This window comes from Mollisia scopiformis, assembly GCF_001500285.1.
Source record: "Mollisia scopiformis unplaced genomic scaffold LY89scaffold_41, whole genome shotgun sequence".
In the NCBI taxonomy this organism is placed as follows: Eukaryota; Fungi; Ascomycota; class Leotiomycetes; order Helotiales; family Mollisiaceae; genus Mollisia; species Mollisia scopiformis.
Window position 1 is genome coordinate 32,631 of NW_017263621.1, and position 20,416 is coordinate 53,046.

General features: G+C 47.3%; 9 protein-coding genes across 9 annotated transcripts; 4 read left to right on the forward strand and 5 right to left on the reverse strand.

Moving 5' to 3' along the window:
• Positions 1-453: 453 nt before the first annotated feature.
• LY89DRAFT_692273 (bacterial luciferase-like protein) lies at positions 454-1,843 on the reverse strand. Its single transcript, XM_018216503.1, has one exon. It carries the CDS (start codon positions 1,775-1,777, stop codon positions 644-646), a length of 1,134 nt encoding a protein of 377 aa, XP_018060996.1. The 5' UTR covers positions 1,778-1,843; the 3' UTR covers positions 454-643.
• A 1,664-nt stretch (positions 1,844-3,507) lies between these two features.
• On the forward strand, positions 3,508-5,797 carry LY89DRAFT_726321 (uncharacterized protein). Its single transcript, XM_018219045.1, has 3 exons — positions 3,508-3,802; positions 3,930-4,642; positions 4,690-5,797. Exons 1-3 carry the CDS (start codon positions 3,713-3,715, stop codon positions 5,363-5,365), a joined length of 1,479 nt encoding a protein of 492 aa, XP_018060997.1. The 5' UTR covers positions 3,508-3,712; the 3' UTR covers positions 5,366-5,797.
• On the reverse strand, positions 5,530-6,905 carry LY89DRAFT_661593 (uncharacterized protein). The gene is made up of 5 exons (XM_018212612.1): positions 6,767-6,905; positions 6,659-6,718; positions 6,199-6,429; positions 5,857-6,149; positions 5,530-5,801 (listed from the first exon to the last, which is right to left on the reverse strand). Exons 1-5 carry the CDS (start codon positions 6,831-6,833, stop codon positions 5,613-5,615), a joined length of 840 nt encoding a protein of 279 aa, XP_018060998.1. The 5' UTR covers positions 6,834-6,905; the 3' UTR covers positions 5,530-5,612.
• A 182-nt stretch (positions 6,906-7,087) lies between these two features.
• Positions 7,088-8,337, forward strand: LY89DRAFT_692277 (copper homeostasis protein CutC). The gene has a single exon (XM_018216504.1). It carries the CDS (start codon positions 7,155-7,157, stop codon positions 7,956-7,958), a length of 804 nt encoding a protein of 267 aa, XP_018060999.1. The 5' UTR covers positions 7,088-7,154; the 3' UTR covers positions 7,959-8,337.
• LY89DRAFT_402142 (TPR-like protein) lies at positions 8,148-10,579 on the reverse strand. Its single transcript, XM_018207269.1, has 4 exons — positions 10,391-10,579; positions 9,770-10,342; positions 9,591-9,723; positions 8,148-9,542 (listed from the first exon to the last, which is right to left on the reverse strand). Exons 1-4 carry the CDS (start codon positions 10,486-10,488, stop codon positions 8,337-8,339), a joined length of 2,010 nt encoding a protein of 669 aa, XP_018061000.1. The 5' UTR covers positions 10,489-10,579; the 3' UTR covers positions 8,148-8,336.
• A 351-nt stretch (positions 10,580-10,930) lies between these two features.
• On the forward strand, positions 10,931-12,606 carry LY89DRAFT_692279 (farnesyl diphosphate synthase). Its single transcript, XM_018216505.1, has 2 exons — positions 10,931-11,142; positions 11,194-12,606. The coding sequence occupies exons 1-2, from the start codon at positions 11,023-11,025 to the stop codon at positions 12,115-12,117; spliced, it is 1,044 nt and encodes a 347-aa protein (XP_018061001.1). The 5' UTR covers positions 10,931-11,022; the 3' UTR covers positions 12,118-12,606.
• On the forward strand, positions 12,554-14,958 carry LY89DRAFT_402226 (uncharacterized protein). Its single transcript, XM_018207270.1, has 6 exons — positions 12,554-13,255; positions 13,309-13,513; positions 13,595-13,670; positions 13,792-13,902; positions 13,956-14,297; positions 14,456-14,958. The coding sequence occupies exons 1-6, from the start codon at positions 12,990-12,992 to the stop codon at positions 14,725-14,727; spliced, it is 1,272 nt and encodes a 423-aa protein (XP_018061002.1). The 5' UTR covers positions 12,554-12,989; the 3' UTR covers positions 14,728-14,958.
• Positions 14,959-15,295: 337 nt separating this feature from the next.
• On the reverse strand, positions 15,296-17,160 carry LY89DRAFT_602703 (uncharacterized protein; the record flags this gene model as incomplete). Its single annotated transcript, XM_018210261.1, has 7 exons — positions 15,296-15,383; positions 15,449-15,727; positions 15,781-15,910; positions 16,056-16,628; positions 16,689-16,739; positions 16,797-16,859; positions 16,965-17,160. 7 exons carry the CDS (start codon positions 17,158-17,160, stop codon positions 15,296-15,298), a joined length of 1,380 nt encoding a protein of 459 aa, XP_018061003.1.
• A 436-nt stretch (positions 17,161-17,596) lies between these two features.
• On the reverse strand, positions 17,597-19,808 carry LY89DRAFT_692280 (uncharacterized protein). Its single transcript, XM_018216506.1, has 8 exons — positions 19,528-19,808; positions 19,312-19,348; positions 19,038-19,149; positions 18,794-18,913; positions 18,592-18,730; positions 18,375-18,405; positions 17,923-18,314; positions 17,597-17,869 (listed from the first exon to the last, which is right to left on the reverse strand). Exons 1-8 carry the CDS (start codon positions 19,667-19,669, stop codon positions 17,838-17,840), a joined length of 1,005 nt encoding a protein of 334 aa, XP_018061004.1. The 5' UTR covers positions 19,670-19,808; the 3' UTR covers positions 17,597-17,837.
• Positions 19,809-20,416: the final 608 nt, after the last annotated feature.

Here is a 20,416-nt window from a genome sequence, read left to right on the forward strand (position 1 = left end):
ACACTGGAAGCCATTACAGTCTACTAATGTCTGAGCTGGTCTCGAGATGATATGATACTGTATGAATTTAACAATTGCGTTTCGACGTTTAGCTTCACAATTTCATTTGAGTTTTGTTGCACATCGCAACCCGAGATGCACCTTCCTCAGATACATCCTACTTATACGTCATGACCTAACTTTCTCACTCATTGCAGAGTCCAATTTGGTCTCATCTCGGACGCAGCTCATTAATTACAATATACTGGGGCTTGCAATGGCATCCTAGTGCAGTCCTAGTTTGTCATAGAATTCCTTTGTCTCACTCATAGCCGCTTGAGATGATGTGTGAGGAGAAGTTCTAACATAATCATTTTCCACTGCCAGTCAACAAGAATAGCCTCTACGATCTCTTCCACTTAATGTATTGACCATGTGTCCCTGGACGATGATGGTTTGGGTACTGCAAGATGAGATACTCTTTATTGTTCTACCGACTATTTCGCTGCAAGGCTCATTGTTCTTCCATTCCCTCACGTGTATGCGCCTCTTGTCCTTCCAATACCAAAACAACCCCAAAAGTCGTTTCGTCATTCCATGATGCTCCCAAACAGTCTATAGCCCAAAGTCCGAATATTGACCCCGGGCTACCTGGCCATATCATCTATGAGCTGCTTCCATTTTGGACACTCTCTCCATTGTGGGCGCTTCCTCCATTCTGCCCTCGTTCTTTCAGGCCTTCGCGCACCTTTGGCAAGATATATCGCCCGTAGTCAACAGCATCATTAAAGTTGTCATAACCACGGATGGATATGAGTGTGGCACCAAGATCGACATAATCCAGAAGCGAGTCTGCAACAGTCTGGTACGAGCCAACCAACGCGGTTGATGCTCCTCTGGCGTTCGTCGCTGTCACAGTAGGATACCAAAGAGCTCGATCCTGAACCTCTCCACGAGAGGCGATATCAAGCAGTCGCTGAGAGCCTACATTCTGCGGTGGTGGTGCATCAGCTGGCACTTTGCCTTGTCCCTTGGCTCGATTTCCCTTCAAAGCATCCAGGGTCCGATGCGCCTTCTCCCAGGCGAGATCATCGGTTTCAGCAGTGATGGGACGGAAAGTGACCCAAATCCGTGGGCGATCAGTTCGACCTGCCTTCTCTGCCTCAGCGTAGATTCGATCGATCTGCTCTTTCGTCTCCTTCAATGGCTCTCCCCACAATCCAAATATATCAGCAAGTGAGCCGCCCACGCGGTAAGCCTCGTCCGATGATCCACCAACTGAAACCGGAATGGTACCATTGGTGGGACGAACACGATTGCTGAACTGCTTGAATTGAAAGTACTTTCCATCCCAGTCGAAGGGATCTGCGGACTCCCATGCTCGACGAAGAATGCGGATATACTCTTCAAGTCGTCCATATCGCTCTTCCTTGCTCAGAAAGTCGCCTTCCTTTGCTTGCTCGGCATCGCTACCACCAGCTATGAAATGAACGACAACTCGGCCTGAGCTAAGTTGATCAAGCGTAGATAAAGCTTTTGCTGCGACAGTTGGGTAAAGTGTGTTTGGTCGGAGCGCGATGATGACTTTGATGTTTTTAGTTACAGAGACGATAGTTGCGCCTATTGTGAAGGGATCAAATGAGGAAGAGTCATATGGGATCAGTGTGTAGTTGAAGCCATAATCATCAAGTGCCCTTGAGTACCGAATGAGGAAGTCCGGATCGATACCTGCATTAGGAATGGGAACCAATTCAGTTGAGGCGTTAGGAGGGGTGACACTGATGAATTCTACCGCCATGTTGATATGATGGAATGCTTTGCGAGCTCAATAGGACTAAGTGCCAGGAAGGAGAGATTTGTTCTGCCTTATAGAGTCTTTTCCTCAATTAGTAATTGATACATATAGCGACAAATGCGGGGGTAATCACGCCTTACAGGTAACCGAACTCAGGCCCCCCTTTATCGCCTGTCACACCATAATCGCCTGCTTAAGCGAATCTCTTCGGGTCTGTTATCTTCAAGTCGCGCAATAACATCCAATAGAGCTCAAAAATATCCTTTTCTTGCAGGAGAACCTGACGACTTGGAAAAAAAATATGTGCAAGTTCAGCTTTAAGCCGATCAATAGCTGCCGACTTCACTCCGACCCCACTTTTGAGACAATGGCACAAAATCAGTTCCTCGAGGCATTGTCCTGATGCATGAGTAATTGTTGCAGGTTGGGACAGACGCTTTCTGATCTGAGTATCAGTCGTTTGTGTCTTGCTTCTTTTCGGTTTCGGTCTATAGTTGTAATCGTTTGAGCCTCATTGAAATCGACGAAACCTTGATGCTCGCAGCTCTGACGGCTAATCTAATCGCTCAGTAAAATGTTACGACTTTTTGTATATTCTCAACTTTCGAATGTCCGTACTTGAGAACTGACTTGCCGTCCAGATATGTCAGTAACTAGACTAAGTCATTTTGACGGATTCGTTCATCTTCTAGCCTTTACAACTTTGAAGACCAGTCTGCTCAGGATCTAGCACTCGGCATAGGCTGCGTACCTAGTCGATATCGACCTAGAGACACTCATAGTATTACGACCAGATCAATAACCTAGAAGACCGGAGACGACTATGCACCACGTGACTGACTGATGCTCCAAGTATAACCTCGCATGAAAGAGAGGACCAGTCGCACTGAGCGCATTTGTCCAAGCTGAGGTGGCCCTGTGGCGCAGTAATAGTACCGATATTACATCCAATCAGCCTGTCTCAAAGATCCAATCATGCAACAACAGAGAGATGACAACTGCCAACATTAACATTTATTTGAAAATTGAAGTGATACTAGTTTAGGATTCCTGGGAAAGGAAGATTCTTCAACATAGAGGGAATTTTGGTCGTTCTTATACGACTTTATCCTTCAAATTCTATTTCTCAGTTGGGACTTAGCCCACATATTTTGTCCCACAAACTCTACAACAAGATGGCCTTCCATTCGAATTGGAATACTGATTTGATAGTATTTGACACCAACACAAGATCGGAGAAGCACCGGCATTCTTGTCTTGTAAATGGGCTACTTGATTAAGCATACATTTAGAGTTGAAACTATCATGTTGACTTAAGCATAAAAAGAGACGAAGACGCGTAAACAGCAAACAATCTGTGGAGCACCAAGCTAAAACGTCACTAAATCTGGGGAAGAAATATCAGATCAAACAAAAGATGGAGAGATGTGTCTGAAACGTCTCCAGAACACATGAAACGAAGATGTTTAACGGTTGATGTCAGCGCACCGTTTGAGCGGTTGTTGCAAGATTCATGCTGAAATGAAATGGGGTGAAATGAATGGCCGCAGATGATGCCGAGGGATTCTGGAGGGCGCGCTTCTGCAAGGTACAACCCCTTTTTCTAATCTCTGTCCCCTGTCTGTGGTTCCTGTTCTAGCTTCTTAGAGAGGTGAGAAACACAAGCGAGGCGCCATCGATGGATGGCCCGAGCGTCCGCCCTCCAATTCCATCTTCCACATCTCTCCGCCTCTGCCATGTCCTTCTCGTCCTCGATCTGAGCCGTGACGACTTCTCTTTACCGTCCAGCGCAAAGACCACTTTTGTCGTGCATTTGTGCACATTACCCTCCTTCGTTATTGTCAATTGTTTTTAAGTCCCGAACGCGTCTCGCGTCCTTGTTTGGTCTCGCACGCCAAAAGTCACTCATTGATTCTCGCAAACTACACTCCTTTCAATATGCAGTACTTGTCGCTCCTCTTGGGAGCTGCTGCTCTGGTCGCACCAGTCTTCGCGCAAACATGGACTACCTGCAATCCTATGAACGTGGTAAGTCTGAAGTTGTTGGGGGATGACTTCCAGTTTTTTGCTGTCTGGAGTTGATGTTTAAATGCACTCCTAAGACCTGCGCATTTACTCCCGCAGTAATAAAAAAGCTTTACTGACTTTGTTTTCGACTTGCCCGAATGATCCCTCGCTCGGCATCAGTCATAATTTCGTCTTCAATTCCTCCGATACTGTCACCAATTCGTTCAATATCACTGCTGGATCCCTGGTCTATGGTACCAATGGAACCGAGTTCACGATCAACAAGAAAGGCGACTCTCCCACCATCCAATCGCAGTTCTACATCTTCTTCGGATCTGTGAGTGTTGTTATGAAGGCTGCTTCCGGTCAGGGTATCATCTCGTCAATTGTGTTGGAGTCCGACGATCTCGATGAAGTTGACTGGGAATTCTTGGGTGGAAATGGAACGCACGCCGAGACGAACTATTTTGGGAAAGGAAACACCACGTCTTTTGACCGCGCTATCTACTATCCTACTGGTACTGACAACCGAGACAACTTCCACAACTACACTGTTCACTGGACTTCGGATCAATTGCAATGGTACATCGACTCCCAATTGGTCAGAGTTCTACCATATGCTTCTGCCAATGGAGGCTACAACTATCCACAGACCCCCATGACCGTTCGTATGGGTATCTGGGCTGGAGGTGACTCTGGAAACAGCAACGGGACGATCGAATGGGCTGGTGGGTTGACGGATTACAGCCAAGGTCCATACACCATGACAGTTCAAAGCGCCCTTATCAGCGATTTCTCGACCGGTTCAGCATATCAGTGGACCGATAAGACCGGAGATTGGCAAAGTATCAAGGCTATCGCGTAAGTTACCTTCTTCTCTCTATGTATTGTGCTAACACTTCCCTCAGTGGTAACTCAACTGCGGCCGAGACAATCCTCAAAGCAGACACACCGACCCTTTCCATGGCTCAGAAATGGCAAGCCCTCCCTCAAACAACCAAGATTGCGGTCTACGCGGGCAGTGGAGGCGCTGCTGCAATACTCATCGCTGCCTTGACTTTCACCTGCATTCGTCAGAGGCGCGCTGGTAGAAAGGAGCGCGATGATTATAATGCAAAGGTTGAGAAGGAGCGTGAGGAGGCATACCGTGATCAGATGGAACTCCGTGAAAAGGGACTCGGCGGTTGGGATCAAGGTGCATATGCAAAGCAAGGTGATGATGCACTCGGTGGATGGGGTGGAGCCCACGTTCCTCCAGGATACGCAGCTGATGCACCAGCTTTGCCAAAAATGCCATCGAACGTTATGGTCAACGAAGTCCCATCAAGAATGAACAGCCCGGCCTTTGAAAGAAGCATGAGCCCAGTCTCACGACATCAGACGCCTGCTCTGGTCAGCCCAGGCCCCGAGAGCCCAAGAACCTGGAATGGCGGCAATCAAGGAGGTATGATTCACAATGCAGGCAACGCATACTCTGGTGGATATGGTGGATCTTCGAACATTCCTAGAAGTCCCTCGTTCCCTCTGGGCAAATCAGTACCTCCTCAACGCGGGTTCTCGAGTGGTGGATATCAAAGATTCTAACTCTGAATGGCAGCGTGGTATAATCTCTTAATGGTCAGGAGTAATTGGAGTTCGAAGATACACAGAGCTCATGAATATAACGATGGAAGTGCGCAGCCGGCACTGTGTACTTCTACATGTACAATGTCTGGATCAGTGGGCCTTTGTTGTGTTAAGATAGGATTGCGGATATCAAATGAATGCAACAATTGAAAACATCCTCGCGATGAGGGCCATGCTCAAAATGTGCTTGTATTCCATTCGAGAGCTAGTCCTCCTCGCCAGGTTCTTTCTTCTTCACTGGCGCATCCTTTCTAGCAGCAGCTCCTGCATACTCAAAGTTCCTCTTGTTCAAGCTCTCCCTGTACTCTAAAACATGCGCGGGTATTTCAGCAACCTCATTATACGGACCAGGGACCGGCTCTCCAAACTGCTCGTACAATGGTAAGACGCCAGTCTGCAAAATGTTAGTAAATTTTCCCCACGAAATCACTTCTAGTCGCATCACATACCCACACACTTCCAAGTACTTCCTTGTTGCCAAGGTCTCCTTTCTCATCATTGGGCACACCTTCTCGAACTTTTGCACTGCCACTGTCGATTTTGACCCTTAAGATCTGAGTACTTTGCATTTCAGCTGCGTTAGGCGGCAGCCTGGTATGTCTCCAGCGGTCTGGGACAACAGAGTTAGTGATAAGCTCCATAGCCCAGAGCTTCTCATCTAGGTCTTCTACCAGTGTCGCATGGCCGAACAGCACAGCGCTACGGTAGTTGTAGTTGTGGGAGTTTGGGGTAAGGGTCAAGACTACACGTATCAGCTAATATGGTAGGAACGTAGCTGCAGGAGAGCTTACCAAGCCCATCGACTTTTGAAGCTGCAATGCAAATGGGAAGTCCCTTTCCTCCTGACGCGCGACTGAGGTTCATTATGCGAGACGAGACATAGCCATGGAGGTAACACTCTAGCGGATCACCAAGGGACGCAGATGGTCGAGAAAACGAGCCCATCTGTCCAATAAGAGGTAGAATCACGGGGAAGGGATCTTCTGGCGACGGTGAGAAGGAGACCTTGTGCAAGTTAGTGTCTTGTTCTCGATATTGGACGTAATATAAAGTTGGAATATAAGATCATATAGTTCTAGAGTTTGTGGGACAATATAAGTGGGCTAAGTTCTGAGTATGAATTGAGATTTGAAAGATAAAGTGTGGTACAAAGGACCGGAATTTTCTCTATCTCGAAGAATCTGCTTTTGCCACTTATATTGTCCTGTAAACTCTGGAACAATGTGATCTTATTCCGATTTTACAATTGACTTGCATGGAGAACAGGAGTTGTATTGATGAATGTGTGGATCGTTGTCAGAGAGTAAACAGCTATATGATATGAGATGTCTTGATTACTCATAAGGAGAACGTTTGTACCTTGATGCTTGTATCTGTTCACTGTGTTGTGAATGTCCTTCGGGTACTCAAGAGTATGGCGAACCATGGCGGTCTCGGAGCTTGAAACAGGATTTAGAAATTGCCAGAATATACAGAGCTCCGGATTATAAGATCTTGTTATTTGGAAAGGCCGTACGAGAATCTCGAGAGTATCTATAATAATCTCATCGGCGTCTCGTCCCTACATGCATGTAGTTTCATAGCTCCAAGCTTTATGCGGAAGGTCCACGCGATATCAACACCAACAAGTCACCTCTGGTCTCCACCCACGGTCTACTCTCCTCCTATCACCCTACAAGAATTACAGACTTTCTTATCTCCAAATGCCTCGCCGCTTCAGACCGTTCACCTGGCCAGCTTTGATACGATGCACGTGATCGACCCCGGCTTAGATTTCCGCTTCAAGCTTCACAACCCCGCCAACCCCACTTTCCCCACGACCCAATTACGGTCCAGAGATCAGGTGAAAATACATCTCTCAACCCCCTTACTCGTTATGCCTCTCCTCGAAATAGCCTGCTTCAACATCGAGTCTGGACTCATCGCTCAAGCTGCAGGAGCAGACAGAATCGAACTCTGCAAAAACCAGCAGTTGGGAGGAACTACGCCACTTTTATCTGATTTCCAGGAGCTCAAGAAACATGTTGAGATTCCGATCAACGTCATGATCCGCCCGAGAGGTGGAGACTTCACCTACGATGTGAATGAGATACAACAGATGGGAGTTGAGCTTGAGTCATTCCGAGATCACGGGGCAGATGGCTTTGTCTTTGGAATTTTGGGTGCCGGAAAAGTTGACATTGAGAAGTGCCGAGATCTGATTGAGAAAGCCCAAGGACTGCCTTGCACGTTTCATCGAGCTTTTGATGAGATAGCAGAGAAAGATATGTTGGAGCAGTTGAACGTCTTGATGGAATGCGGGTTCACATCAGTGCTTAGCAGTGGGGGCCAGAAGAATGCTCAAGAAGGGATTGAGGTCTTGAAGAGATTAGTTGAGACTTCGAAGAGACGTATTGATGTGATTGTTGGTGGTGGAGTGAGGTCTACCAACCTACAAGAAATTGAAAGGGCCACTGGCAGTGGAACGTTTCACTCGAGTGCCATCGTTGATGGGGGCGAGGTTACGAGCAAAGAGGAGGTTGAAGCTTTGAAAGGCATAGTCCGAAGATAATCGAAAGACTTGTTCAACCGGTCGTAAGAAGTAGGAAGCTAGGCATCAACAGACGAATAATGACCATGCCTTCGATCATAGGGGCTCCTATCTATTTCCTACGTGCAATCACTCATGAGAGGGACATTGGTCCATACTGTCTGCTCCATGGATATACGGTCCAGCATGTCACGAAACATTGGATTTGGACCTACTACATCTTTCTGCAGAATAATAAATTCGGTGTCTAGAATAGTATTTTGTTTAGCGCTTGGGCTCAATTCAGACTCCACGGCCGTTCCACTCACGGGACTGAGGTCTATTGCATGCCCAAGGAGAAAGCGTCCTGTGAAAGAGTAAATGCTTCAAAAACCATGGGTATCATTGCTCAATTCCAAATCAAGGATTTCCATCAACTCCAAACTCCAACCTTACACGGACTTCCCGTACCAATGCTTTTGCTTCTTCGACCTCGACGCCATCCTGGCATAATTCTGTCGCTAATTGCATGGCCCGGGTATAGTCTCCGATCCTCATAGCATGCTTTGCAAGCCACATGCGTGCTTTCGAAGTTGCTGCTGTGACTCCGGTGCCTGTGTCACCTCCTCCACTAGCAGCAGCAGGCCGAGAGTCGTCATCAGACGATGTTGAGTCTGCGTGTATGTTTATCACGGACGTGTCCAAGTTGTCGGCCGTGCCCTCTTCCTGAGCAACACACATCTCCATATAAGACTTCGCCTCTCCATTATCGCCCAATCTCTCATACATACCAGCAATCTGGAGAAGAATTTCAGGATCCATAGCACCTCCCCGATCACGGCCGCCACTACCAAAAGAGCTGCCAACACCGGCATCATAATAACTATCAGCCAGTAAAGCTCGTTTCAGTGCTTTGATACCTTCCAGGTCCCGTCCCATCTTCTGTAGACACGAGCCTACTGCCATCCACATTTTGCCATCCCAAGGACGTAGCCCTGCGGCTCGTTTGTAGTACCACAGGGCATAAGCGTGCATCTCCAGAACTTCATATGTCTGACCCAAGCCATACCAGGCGCGGTAGTCCCTCCGATTGACGTCAACAGCTCTCCGATACGATTCTATGGCAGCGTGGGTATTCTTCAGCTCAATGTATTCGTGGCCCATGAGCGTCCATGCACTGAGGCAAGATCTGTCAAGTGTAAGAGCGCGCCTGAAATATTGCACAGCCTTCTCATGCGAGGATAGCAGGGAGTAGTAGTTTCCGATTACAACACACGACTCTGGTCGGAATTTGTCGACTGTGGAGCATAAGTGTGCTAGGAATGATAACTTGGGTCTCAGATTCATAACATAAAGGATGTTAGAATAGTGATCCAGACAGTCGAGTCGGTGAGGGTGCAGTGCCAGGAGGTTGCTAAAATGCGCATCGGCGGACACAAAGTCTTTCGTATGATAGGCTAGAAGCGCCAGGCAGGTAAGCAGGAAAGGACTAGTTGGGAAGATTGACAGTAGTTGATTGAGAGAAATAGATAGTGAAGGTGTCGATTGATAGAGTTCGAGGGAAGTGTGGAGGTGGAATATATAAGAGAGGATATTTTGAGGAAGAAGAGGCGAGATACGATTGAGCTACAGAGATGTCAGTAGGCACAAAGAATACGCACAAAGTCATCTCACATCTTCGACACGGCTTATCAGAGATGTCATCTCCAACCAAGAACCCCAATTCATAGGGTAGAGATGAACACTTCGAATCAACCACTGCATAGCAGCTTCGTTACTCTTGTCTTTCGCCAACACCATACCATATCTAGAGTTTGTCAGTATCTCTTCAAAATGTAGAGTTTTGTACCTACAAGTATTCCAGCCATCCCTGACTGCCAACAACCTCGCCATTCTCGGCTGAGTGCTCATGGAACCACGCTTCCAGGAACCGACTAATTATTACCAGCTGTTTGTTGACCACGTTTCCTCCATCATGAGGGCCCATGACCATCTCGCTATCTTCGTCTTTCTTCTTTTCTCCAGACATGTACTTAGCATACATGGCTAAAAACAAGCTTTTCTGGCTCAATCTTGGCAAAGTAACTCCAGTTGTGGAAGTTCGAGATGAGACCTTGGCTTTGCCTTTGGACAGGGGATTCGATGCTCCTTGATTTACCTTTGTGGATGCAGTCGAGAGTATTCCTGACAACACGGTGTCTGGCAAGAAAACTGCTGCGCATCGTTCATACTCTCGGCAATCGAAGAATGACTTTGCCAACAGATATTGATTTATTTCTCTGGCTTCAAGATGTGCTTCTTCCGGGTCGAGGTTTCCACTCACCACGATTGGCGGCAGACCTTCAAGGGGGACCTCTGTCATCTGGGAATCTTCCGCCTCGGATGCATTGTCTGCAGCGGGTATGGAGGTCAAAAGCTCGGCCGCCCTGAATTCAAGTCAATGGAGATCTCTCAACCCTGTGCTTTGTACATACCACTTCGCGGACTGATACAAACATCGTTCTGAGCACTTGACAACGGCATCCTGCAGTGCCGCACGCAGTTGCGCCGTTTCCCGCTCGTTCAGCGTCATGCTGGGCGGCAGACTTCTCTTTACAGTGTTCGAGCCCAAGGACCATGTATAAAGGCGTTAGATGTGCAGCTTGCTTATGCTCGTGCAGACTTTCTAGGGGCGGCCCGTTCCTCAGGCACAATAGATTTGACGCGTTGCCTTTGTTTGTTGTCTCGGGCGGCTGCCGATCAAGCTAGGACGAATCAGTGCGGATCGAAGCTCGTGGATCCAGGCTGCAATTCGGTGCTGGTATTTGGAGTTGTACAGGGCGTGGATGTTTTTACATTCGAGACTGCACGGTATATAGAATAGAGTTTCTGGAAGGGACATCGCGATGGGTCGCGCTTTCTAAAACTGCCGTTCTTCACCGCTTAACACCCCACCAAATCCCTGACCGCCTTCAAAACAAACAAAGTCCAAGCTCCAAGCTCCCCTTTTCCTCCATCGTCGACAGATTGCACTGCTCTACACGGTGCTGCTTGTCGTCTCTTTCCCTCTACCGTCCATACTTCTGCAAAGAGTCCACTGCTCAGTCATCTGAACATTGATTCAGCCATGGCAAAGACCACTACCCTCAAAGAATTCGAGTCGGTGTTCCCCAAGCTGGTTGAGGATTTGCTCGACCATGCCAAGCACTACAAGCTTCCCGAGGAGTTTGTGAACTGGTATAAGGCTGTATGGGTACTCCCTAGTCCTCCAACTTGCGTAGCTAACCAGATCTATTAGTCTCTTAATGCCAATACCATCGGTGGGAAGTGCAACCGAGGGATGTCGGTTCCTGACTCTGTTTCCATGCTTCTAGAGGCTCCCTTGTCCGAAGAGCAATACTTCCAGGCTGCTACCTTGGGATGGATGACAGAACTTCTTCAGGCCTTCTTCCTGGTGTCGGATGACATTATGGACAGCAGCATCACCCGTCGTGGCGCACCGTGCTGGTACCGACAGCCCCAAGTTGGAATGATCGCTATCAACGATGCCTTCATGCTGGAGTCTGCGATCTACACCCTTCTGAAGAAGTACTTTCGTTCACACCCGTCATACATCGACCTCGTTGAGCTGTTCCATGAAGTCACATTCCAAACGGAGATTGGTCAATTGTGCGACCTTCTCACTGCACCAGAAGACAAGATCGATTTGGACAACTTCTCGTTGGCCAAATATCAATTCATCGTCATCTATAAGACAGCATACTACTCCTTTTATCTCCCAGTCGCTCTCGCGCTCCACCACCAAAATATTGCCACACCAAAGAACCTCAAGCAAGCTGAAGAAATCCTAATCCCTCTTGGCGAATACTTCCAAATCCAGGACGACTACTTGGACAACTTCGGTCTCCCAGAGCATATTGGCAAGATTGGTACTGATATCATGGACAACAAATGCTCGTGGCTTGTCAATCAAGCTCTTGCAATCGCCACTCCGGAACAGCGAAAGGTGCTGGAAGATAATTATGGTCGCAAGGACAAAACAAAGGAGGCTGCTGTCAAGAAGTTGTTTGATGAGTTGAAGCTCGAGCAAATCTACAAAGACTACGAGGAGAAACGAGTTGGTGAAATCAGAAAGATGATTGCTGAGGTTGACGAGTCTGAGGGCCTCAAGCGGACTGTGTTCGAGAGCTTCTTGGCCAAGATATACAAGCGTAGCAAGTAGAGGCCCGCCCCCAACACGGGTACGGGTTCATGCTCGCGAATCTTGCTCTCCCTGTGAGCTCTCAAGGAAAATAATCCGCCTTGCACAATGGTGTTTATTGGGCATAGTTGTAAGCATTTCAGCTCTTTGCAGGTTCCTTGCTCATTATGCATAATACCACTGTGTTTAGCTTTTCATCCCGTACTTTCCCAATTCATTAATTTTTCTGGCGGGTGACTACCTTGACCAGCGAGAGCGCTCCGCTCTGGCAGCAGCCATTAGTAATATGGAAATGATCAGGCATGCATCCATCCACAGATGAAGATTCATAGTTGCTTTGAGTTCGGGGGCGTGCAACTCCAGCAACCTGAGGCACGTATTCGAAATACTGAGGAATGGTAAAATAGCTTGTGATTGGCGAATATATCCTCATATCCTCTCTATCGGGTCAACAATGGCTTACTCCGTTCAAGAATATGGTCGATGGTGAGGTCCAAAGTCCTAGGTTCCTCAATTTCGATCTTCACTTCTAGGTACTCTGAGATATGATTCCCCTTGCATCTGGCCTCAGCCTAATGTCAATTCGTGATTGTATTAAAAAGGCTGTGGAGCAAAGTGCGTAGTTCGGTCCACAAGCCTCGAGTTTGAATAGCACCAATTCCCCGTAACAGGAAGCGACTCAACATCGCAGCAAACCTGAACTGGTCTTCAAAAGTGAGAGGATCAACGAAAACGGAATCATACAAAATCATGCGACCTGTGTCCGCTTCTATATCCACTCGCGCTACAAATTCATCTTTGTTTGCAACCCTAAACTCGACAACTGCAACAGCAACAACATCCACCATTCTTGGAATTGGGGTATCGCACTCACCGCGCAAAGCAATCAACCAATGGCACAAACAATGGAGTTTACCTTGGAAGAGAGATTGACCATGGGAGCATCTATGCGCGCAGTGGCAACACTTTCAGCAACGGCGACAATTTTGGCCATTGCAGCGTTCTTGCTCTTCAAGGAGTTTCGGACATTGCCAAACACCTTGATAATTCTTGCCTCCCCTGCTAATCTCCTTTCCAACGTTGCCCAATTCATTGCAGAAGATGCTCTCGGAAATCCAGAAGGCGCAGAGTGTCAACTTCAAGCTTTCATGCTTGAATGGTGAGTATTTGAGAGACTTCTACTCTATTATGAGCTTATACTGACAACTAAAGGTTTGTACAATCGGACCCGTACTGGTCCTGTGCTGCGTCCATAACAGTTGGGTTGATCTTCTTTTATCGCTTCGGGCAAGAGGACATCAAACGACTGTACTGGTGGTACTCTCTGCTCTGTTACGGAATTCCCTTCGTTCTTGGGCTCGTCTGCCTGCTTGTCAACAACCACAACAAGTCCGATCGATACTTCGGCAATGCAGTGGTAAGCACCGGATAGCCATTAGATTCTTCTTATGATGACTCCCCTATCTCTAGGAGAGTTGAATGAACTAACCTTGCCTAGATCTGGTGCTGGATAGATCCAGAACACGCTGTAGCACGCATCTACCTCTTTTATGGTCCTGTCTGGGTAACAATAAGTAAGTGCCAGACTCCTTTGTTCTTCGTTCTCGCTAGCTGTCGAGTTTGCTTGATAGTGTGCCTAAATAGCGTTTCATCTTTCACTGTTCTTATCCGCAAGACTAATACAACTCTTTGTAGTCGTTGCAATCTTCTTGTACGTTGCCGTCGGAGTTCGGGTCTTTACAGCGCGTTCAAGACTTGATGGAGCAAGAAACAGTCCATACCACAGCGCTCTGGTCAAAGGAGCATGTAAGTTCTACTGATGATCCACAGCGTAAGTGTTCACTAATGAAGAATGAAAGCAAATGCCTCGAGCGCCAAATATCCGAGTCTCGGTAGTCAAAACACTGATGTAGAACGTGGGGCTGCCTCGATAAACTACCCGAGGCCTGCGTGCTCGACTTCGCCTCCTGTTTCATCTGCTTCTGCCTTCCAAGCCCGTGTCATTACGGCCAATTCAACCGAAACTCCTAGCACTGGAACTAAGAAGTTCTCTGCTAGAGTGAAGGAGTTTGCAGTCCGAACGCAAGCTCTCTTCTCGTTCTCTCGGGTTCGTACAACTTTGGATCGGTTGAAGTTGGATGAGGTCAAGTACAAATATACGAGAACGGGCCTGTTGTTTGCCATCTCAATCCTAATCACTTGTACGTCGAATTCGGCATTTTTTTGATATTCACCCCAGGAGCTGAGGTCTTCGGGATCATCCCCAAGAGCCACTTATCCAAGAAGATGGGTTCGACTTCATGGATAAGCTCATCGACTCCCATATCTCTACCAGAAGTGTGTACTGATTTATCTGTAGGGGTACCACCGTCGGTCAACCGTGTATATGGCATTCTGCACCCAAACAGTCCAAATACGTATGCTCTTAACGTCCTCGCGGCCATTGTTCTGCCGAGTCAAGGCCTGTGGAATGCGATCATCTTCTTCTCAACAAGCATCCCAGTATGCAAAAGGGTTTGGGCGGAAATCAGGGCGGGACGACGAGCGAAATTTGTTGGTAAAATGTTTGGTTGGAAGCCAGTCGCAATCAATAACCCTCTGGGTGTTCATGGCCTTTACAACTTGGTTTAGACTGTGCAGGCGTCGGTGGGATGGACTGTGGAAGAAGTGCTGTGCGATGAGTGTCCCTTATGGTAAACAGGATTCTGGAAAAACTCGACATTCGTGTCAAGGAAATCGTACTTATGGTTGTACTTAGAAGGAGCTTAACAGTCCTTAGACAGACATTCAATTTGCAGGTACCTGGCTCGTGACTCTGTTCCACCTCGAGTGGTAATCTAGGACGTCGAAGGCGGAATTGAGAGGCTGCGATTGGTATAATCCATGTCCACAAGAGACTTACGTCTTTACCCTGTGATTATTGACTCATGGGCTGCTATTTCTATTTCTTTTCCTGTCTACCATTTTTCCGTTTTGCATTTCTCGCAGTATGACTTTTGAAATCAAATAAACTTTGCACGGGATTGTCACGCAGGTGGGTATCGACAGGAGCTCACAGCCTGTAGTCACTCTAATCCTTACGATGCGGCGTCATGAGCCATCGGAAGTCTTCATAATATTTAGTACCGATACATAAATGATAGAACAAAGTTGAAACGTCAAGATTCTTCGAGTTTCGAATTGCATTACGTTACCCGTATCATGATCCAGAATTGTCAGAACAGTCAAAAGCTCTGCCGATGAGACCACTGGCATATGCATCTCTAATAGAGACTGCTACACCATACCTGCAGATGTCTTAGCACAGATTAACAGGCTTGTAGGAAAGATAACAAGTCGAAGTTCAACTTACGTTCCACCAACAACCAGAAACAGGCCAACAAGCAGAATCAAAACATGTAAGTAATAGACAGACTGTCTCTTCTTGGCTCCTGACCGGTACTCCTCGAAATCGTACATCCATAACAAAGCTGGGAAGATCAAGCTGAAAGGCGCAAAGCACAGTGATCCTGCAAGGCCGAGCAGATAATTTAAAATGGGGACGGCTTCAGCTATGATGAAACCGAGGACGCCTAATATCACGTTGGCACCAAGCCACGTCGTCCAGTGAATAATGGTGTTCTCTTGTAGACTACATCTTGTCAGCTTGACTTTTCTCCACTGCCATATGAGTACAATACTGACTGATGTGTGTTTCTCAAGATACGAACAAAAAGTAATTTGGCGGCAACGTGCTGATAAATGCCAACACCGATGACCAAGCCGGGCAACGCGATTCCATACGAGATCTTCTTGAACAATGTTCCAGCAGTCCCTAGACATTGTCATTTTCGAGTTAGTATACTTCTTTTGGAAATCAAGAGAAGCTCGGGATTTGCTCGGCTCCATTGGGGTCCTGCAGCGGTTGAAGCTCATGAGACGACCTAGAAAGGAGTTCAAGCTCCGAAGGGGTCACATACCGAAAGCCGGCGTACTTATCCACACTCCACACCAATGATAGATGACCAACGAGAATGTCAGGTACATCGCTCCAACCAGAAAACCCGCAACTAGGCAAGCCTTGCGATAGTCTCGCGGTTGTTTCATTTCAGAGATGACAGGCAAATACATCGACGAGCCACTCCCGCTGATGAAAATATTCGCACTCGCCGTAATCCCAGCTACAAATGTTGGATGAGCGATTGCCGCCCAACCAAGGTCAAAACTCCCAGTCTTGGGTGCGGCGGCGGGCCGGTTCTGCTGCGTTACCGCTACTACAAATATGAAAACTGCAATGAAGAACGTGAAGAATCCAATCCAAGTTAACCACCCTAGGCGGGAGAAAGTTCGCACGGATGAAAAGCCAGTGATCAGGACAGCAGCAACAAAGCTGAAGAAAATAGTGCACGCGCCGTGGTCTGAAAGTGCGTTAAGCGCCGTGGAGACCGAGACAATGCCAGCGGCTGTAATAAGAACTTGGGCTACAAGGATCTGTACACCGACAAGCTCTCTACCAATGCGACCCCATAGAAGTCCACACATATCCGCCAAGGCTAAGGATGATTGTCAGGGACAACGATGTCGAAACTTGAAATTTGACGAGTGTTACTTACTGTGACACTCCGGGTGTCTATTACGAAAATCCCCAAGTATGATAGCAGTGTCTAGGCATATTGTGTAAGTAAATGTCTGTCTTAAAGACATTCGTGCTGATTTCTTACAAGTATTCAACACCTCCCACCCAACGATGGAAAGTGCACCTCCCACTGCCCCAAGAGTTGCCACTGCAGCAGGTCAGCGCTAAGTTTTCTCTGTACAGTAGAGACTAAAGCCACGAAAAGCTTCTCCAGGACCCAGTACAATGAATGCGACAGCTGCAGTAAACTTACAAGCACCAGGGACGGCGAGGATGCTCATGGCGAACTGGATCTTTAGAAAGATGATGGTAGCCCGGGGCCAACTAACAGTGCGAAAATCAACACCATTTGGCGACTTTTGAAATATTTCATGTGCCTCCCGAACTTCTTCCTTGTCATATACAACACCTTCTCTGATGTTATGAGCCTCGATATTGTCTTCGGCCATGTCGGGTCCTGGTTTGCTGGAATGTTCCATATTGGACATACTATACCTTCTTGTGAATCTGCCATAAGGGGCGAACTGGTATTTGAATATGGGGACCCCATCTTTGGTATCGATTCCCGTACTAGGGCCAGTGTGGCCGCGATGTCACTTTCGTTATCGGCCGGCCGTTGGTCTCTGCATTAGTAGCGCACGCTTTGTCGGGTAAGACCCATGTTGTCGGGTAAAAGACTCCAAGTCTAGACATTGATAAGAATGGGGTTTAGGACAGATAGCACGATGAACAAAGCACAAATAGCAGGAGAAAATTGCACTGGGGATGTTTTCAATAGTTTGACGAATATTAATTATTAACAGTACGTACTAGCTTGCTTCTTTGTAAGATTATCCTCGACATGTTGGCTTGTAAGCTGAAAGATGGTACCATGATGGTTATATGCCGCGACTGAATCAGGTCCTGGAGGATCTCGTTCATGGCGACTTGTAGAACCACTGAGTTGTAACTAAACGAATGTCTTGCTACGATACATTGTGGCAACGTTTCGTAACGTTTGCTACCAAAAGTCCTCCAAAACAAACATACAAACATCAAAAGTAGAAATTTGAAGCGAATGGGCTTTCGAGTTTCCATCGTGTAAGAAAATTGCCTGGTTCCTGCTCGAGTTCTATTCCTTCAGCATTTATGAAGACATACCCGGAAGGTGAGAGACCCCTGAAACGTGTTAGCAGATTCACTTTAGTGAAATACGTCTCTAGAACACCTACATCCGTCGATGTTCTCTCCGACCATATCCTTGACGGTACATTTATTAGCAACCGACATATCCTGCTTGGTAATAGAGCCGCAACCGTCGTAGAAGCATTCGGACTTATTCATAGCGCGCTGGAGGGCATCACCCTTCCAGCCAAACATATAGTCAGCATGAGTGCCATATCCACTAGTGCCCTCAAAACTCCACACGAAAGGGTTCGGATCTCCCGATTTCCATAGACTTGAGAACTTGGTCGTGTCCCAGACGGTCTCATAGGTCACCTGTGGTACGCGAACGGGATGAGATGATGGGCACGGAGGGGCGTTGGTGAAACCGTCCAAAGTAATAGTGTTATACATGTGGGACTGGTGGTCAGGGCTGTCAAGGTTCTTGCCGTCCCAGCATCTAGGCACTCGGTCAGTATAGGAATCCTACGCACTGGGCATATAGATAGGAGCTACTGACGCAGGGAAATGGTGTGTAACAAAAATACCAGCTATTCAGCATGTCAGCTCTGTTAACGTGAACGACACCAGTGATCCTAGAACTATGAACTGTCCGCGACTGACGGGCAGACGAGTAACATCTGTTTGTTCTCTTTGTTCTAGTCTTGATACAGCTCTCAGGTCCAAACCACTCGTCCTATCAATGTGACTAATGTCGGGCAAGGGAGTAAGTTTACCTGGACATGGTTTGGTGGGAAAGTCCCTCATCTCTGGTCCTCGATTTATAAGTGTTGTGAGGCAGTTGTAACTTAGACCGATATGCTTTGCGGCTTGGGTAGCATTGGTTGTAGGGCTGCCGACGGTCATACGAAAGCCCTGAGGAACATTGACGTCTCAGAGAACAGACTCCTAGGGAGATTGTAGCATCGGCAGACTCACTGGCTTGAAAACAGTTATGGGCTGCTGCTTGAGATTGTCCCTCGACAGATCATATGGCGTGTAGTAGACCGTTATTCCACCTGTGGTGCCAGATGCGAGTGCCGCATTATTGACAACTGGCTGATGATGAATCAGTATGTGTTTTGAATAAATGACGAAGAGCACCAGTGCCAAGGTCTCTCGAAAGAGCGCCCCAAACTTTGTCTTCCAAGATTTATCTGAAACAAGTGTGGATCTGACATACCACTCGGTGATAAGAGCCATTAGTGGGGTGCTTGAAGTACATAACAGCAGTCCAGTAATTAGAGAAGTCTTCTGCCATCTGACAAGTGGTACAGCTGCCCCTGGCGCCAACACTAAGCCGAATGAGTTAGTCCTGTAAAAAAAAAATGGATGCATGATTGGACAGCTCAAAGAGCTTGGAGCTGCGAACGGATGCTCGTATAAGACAGCTCCTGAGGCCGAAGCTTCTATTGAACAAAAATGTATTATTATTTTGAGTATGGAGCCGGACTTACTCGCCAGTCATAGTAGCATTGAATTGATTACCGCCAACTACTCAAAATATTAGTGCGTGAAGCTAATAGAGATACTTGAGCGGCGCCCTAAACTTCAGAGCTGCCTTAAGACCTTGCATATGGATCGTGTCCATTTACTCGTGGCTCGGTTCCTAAGACAGCTCCCAAGTCCTGGCTCGCGTCGAGAAGCATCGATTTGATATGGGATTAGCTTACCGATATGGTGTAAATGAGAAGAGGGATCAGAGCCAGGCTGCACGACGGGATCAAGGCGCTGGATAGTCAGACTCGAGCATCCAAAACGAAGACCTGCCTGGACACTCGCGACGAACGCGGCGGCAACGGAGAGCGACTTCATCTCAGCGGTGATTGAGTCTCAGCAATGTACTTTCGCAGAGGCAGACGGCAGAAAGGAGAGAAAGAAAGACGAGGAGAGAAGCAAGATGTGAGAGGTAAAACACGACTGGGACCCCCTCTTGTATATGTGTACTTGCATCCTACAGAGTTTCGGTATTTAATGTATGGCATCTCCAAGGTGTCGATCTAAAATATGCAAGCGAGCTCCTATTCGATGCATTTATAAACACCCATAGCACATGACCGAACCTGATATTGGGGTGAGGTCGCATTGCTGTGTTTTATGGTCGATTGAATTCTCGGCCAAATGGCCAAGAATAACCGGTCACATTGCGATTGATATAGTGTTGTGCTGGCTGCTTCGGCACGTGGTGTCGGCAGTTGTAAATACCGGATTGTGGCAGGCAAGTTTGCGTCGCAAAGGATGCAATTTGAAGTTCAGGATAAAGAGGAAGAGAGAATAGGGGGTGCTTTGAGATTTGATTACTAAGCGAACGAGGAGTGTGCGAGTATGATCTTAATATCGAAAGTATAACCAACTGGGTTCATGCAATTCTGGCAAAAGCTCGTTTATTTGCAGCTCAAACTGTCGTTCTTGCAACTTTTGCAGGAATTTTACAGTGATGTAGTATTGCTGATTTGAGAAGGGCAATGGGCTTTGAATGATCAGAGGGCAGGTTTTCTGTTCTGCTAGCGACGGAAATCACTGTATGCAAAGCAGTTTCTCTGAAATAGTAAGCTCATAAAT

What these genes read in the sequence shown, in the direction of transcription:
- LY89DRAFT_692273 (XM_018216503.1), bottom strand. Translation starts at nt 1,777, where the DNA reads ATGGCGGTAGAATTCATCAGTGTCACCCCTCCTAACGCCTCAACTGAA.
- LY89DRAFT_726321 (XM_018219045.1), top strand. Translation starts at nt 3,713, where the DNA reads ATGCAGTACTTGTCGCTCCTCTTGGGAGCTGCTGCTCTGGTCGCACCA. An exon ending in CCTGCAATCCTATGAACGTG is followed by an intron (nt 3,803 to 3,929) that starts GTAAGTCTGAAG and finishes ACTTTGTTTTCG; the next exon opens with ACTTGCCCGAATGATCCCTC. An exon ending in CAAAGTATCAAGGCTATCGC is followed by an intron (nt 4,643 to 4,689) that starts GTAAGTTACCTT and finishes CACTTCCCTCAG; the next exon opens with TGGTAACTCAACTGCGGCCG.
- LY89DRAFT_661593 (XM_018212612.1), bottom strand. Translation starts at nt 6,833, where the DNA reads ATGGTTCGCCATACTCTTGAGTACCCGAAGGACATTCACAACACAGTG. An exon ending in GAACAGATACAAGCATCAAG is followed by an intron (nt 6,719 to 6,766) that starts GTACAAACGTTC and finishes CATATCATATAG; the next exon opens with CTGTTTACTCTCTGACAACG. An exon ending in AACTCCTGTTCTCCATGCAA is followed by an intron (nt 6,430 to 6,658) that starts GTCAATTGTAAA and finishes ATCGAGAACAAG; the next exon opens with ACACTAACTTGCACAAGGTC.
- LY89DRAFT_692277 (XM_018216504.1), top strand. Translation starts at nt 7,155, where the DNA reads ATGCACGTGATCGACCCCGGCTTAGATTTCCGCTTCAAGCTTCACAAC.
- LY89DRAFT_402142 (XM_018207269.1), bottom strand. Translation starts at nt 10,488, where the DNA reads ATGACGCTGAACGAGCGGGAAACGGCGCAACTGCGTGCGGCACTGCAG. An exon ending in TTGTATCAGTCCGCGAAGTG is followed by an intron (nt 10,343 to 10,390) that starts GTATGTACAAAG and finishes ACTTGAATTCAG; the next exon opens with GGCGGCCGAGCTTTTGACCT. An exon ending in TGATAAGCCGTGTCGAAGAT is followed by an intron (nt 9,543 to 9,590) that starts GTGAGATGACTT and finishes ACATCTCTGTAG; the next exon opens with CTCAATCGTATCTCGCCTCT.
- LY89DRAFT_692279 (XM_018216505.1), top strand. Translation starts at nt 11,023, where the DNA reads ATGGCAAAGACCACTACCCTCAAAGAATTCGAGTCGGTGTTCCCCAAG. An exon ending in TTGTGAACTGGTATAAGGCT is followed by an intron (nt 11,143 to 11,193) that starts GTATGGGTACTC and finishes CAGATCTATTAG; the next exon opens with TCTCTTAATGCCAATACCAT.
- LY89DRAFT_402226 (XM_018207270.1), top strand. Translation starts at nt 12,990, where the DNA reads ATGGCACAAACAATGGAGTTTACCTTGGAAGAGAGATTGACCATGGGA. An exon ending in TCCTGTCTGGGTAACAATAA is followed by an intron (nt 13,671 to 13,791) that starts GTAAGTGCCAGA and finishes AACTCTTTGTAG; the next exon opens with TCGTTGCAATCTTCTTGTAC. An exon ending in CGCTCTGGTCAAAGGAGCAT is followed by an intron (nt 13,903 to 13,955) that starts GTAAGTTCTACT and finishes GAAGAATGAAAG; the next exon opens with CAAATGCCTCGAGCGCCAAA.
- LY89DRAFT_692280 (XM_018216506.1), bottom strand. Translation starts at nt 19,669, where the DNA reads ATGAAGTCGCTCTCCGTTGCCGCCGCGTTCGTCGCGAGTGTCCAGGCA. An exon ending in ATGGCTCTTATCACCGAGTG is followed by an intron (nt 18,914 to 19,037) that starts GTATGTCAGATC and finishes ATTCATCATCAG; the next exon opens with CCAGTTGTCAATAATGCGGC. An exon ending in TCCCACCAAACCATGTCCAG is followed by an intron (nt 18,406 to 18,591) that starts GTAAACTTACTC and finishes CATGCTGAATAG; the next exon opens with CTGGTATTTTTGTTACACAC.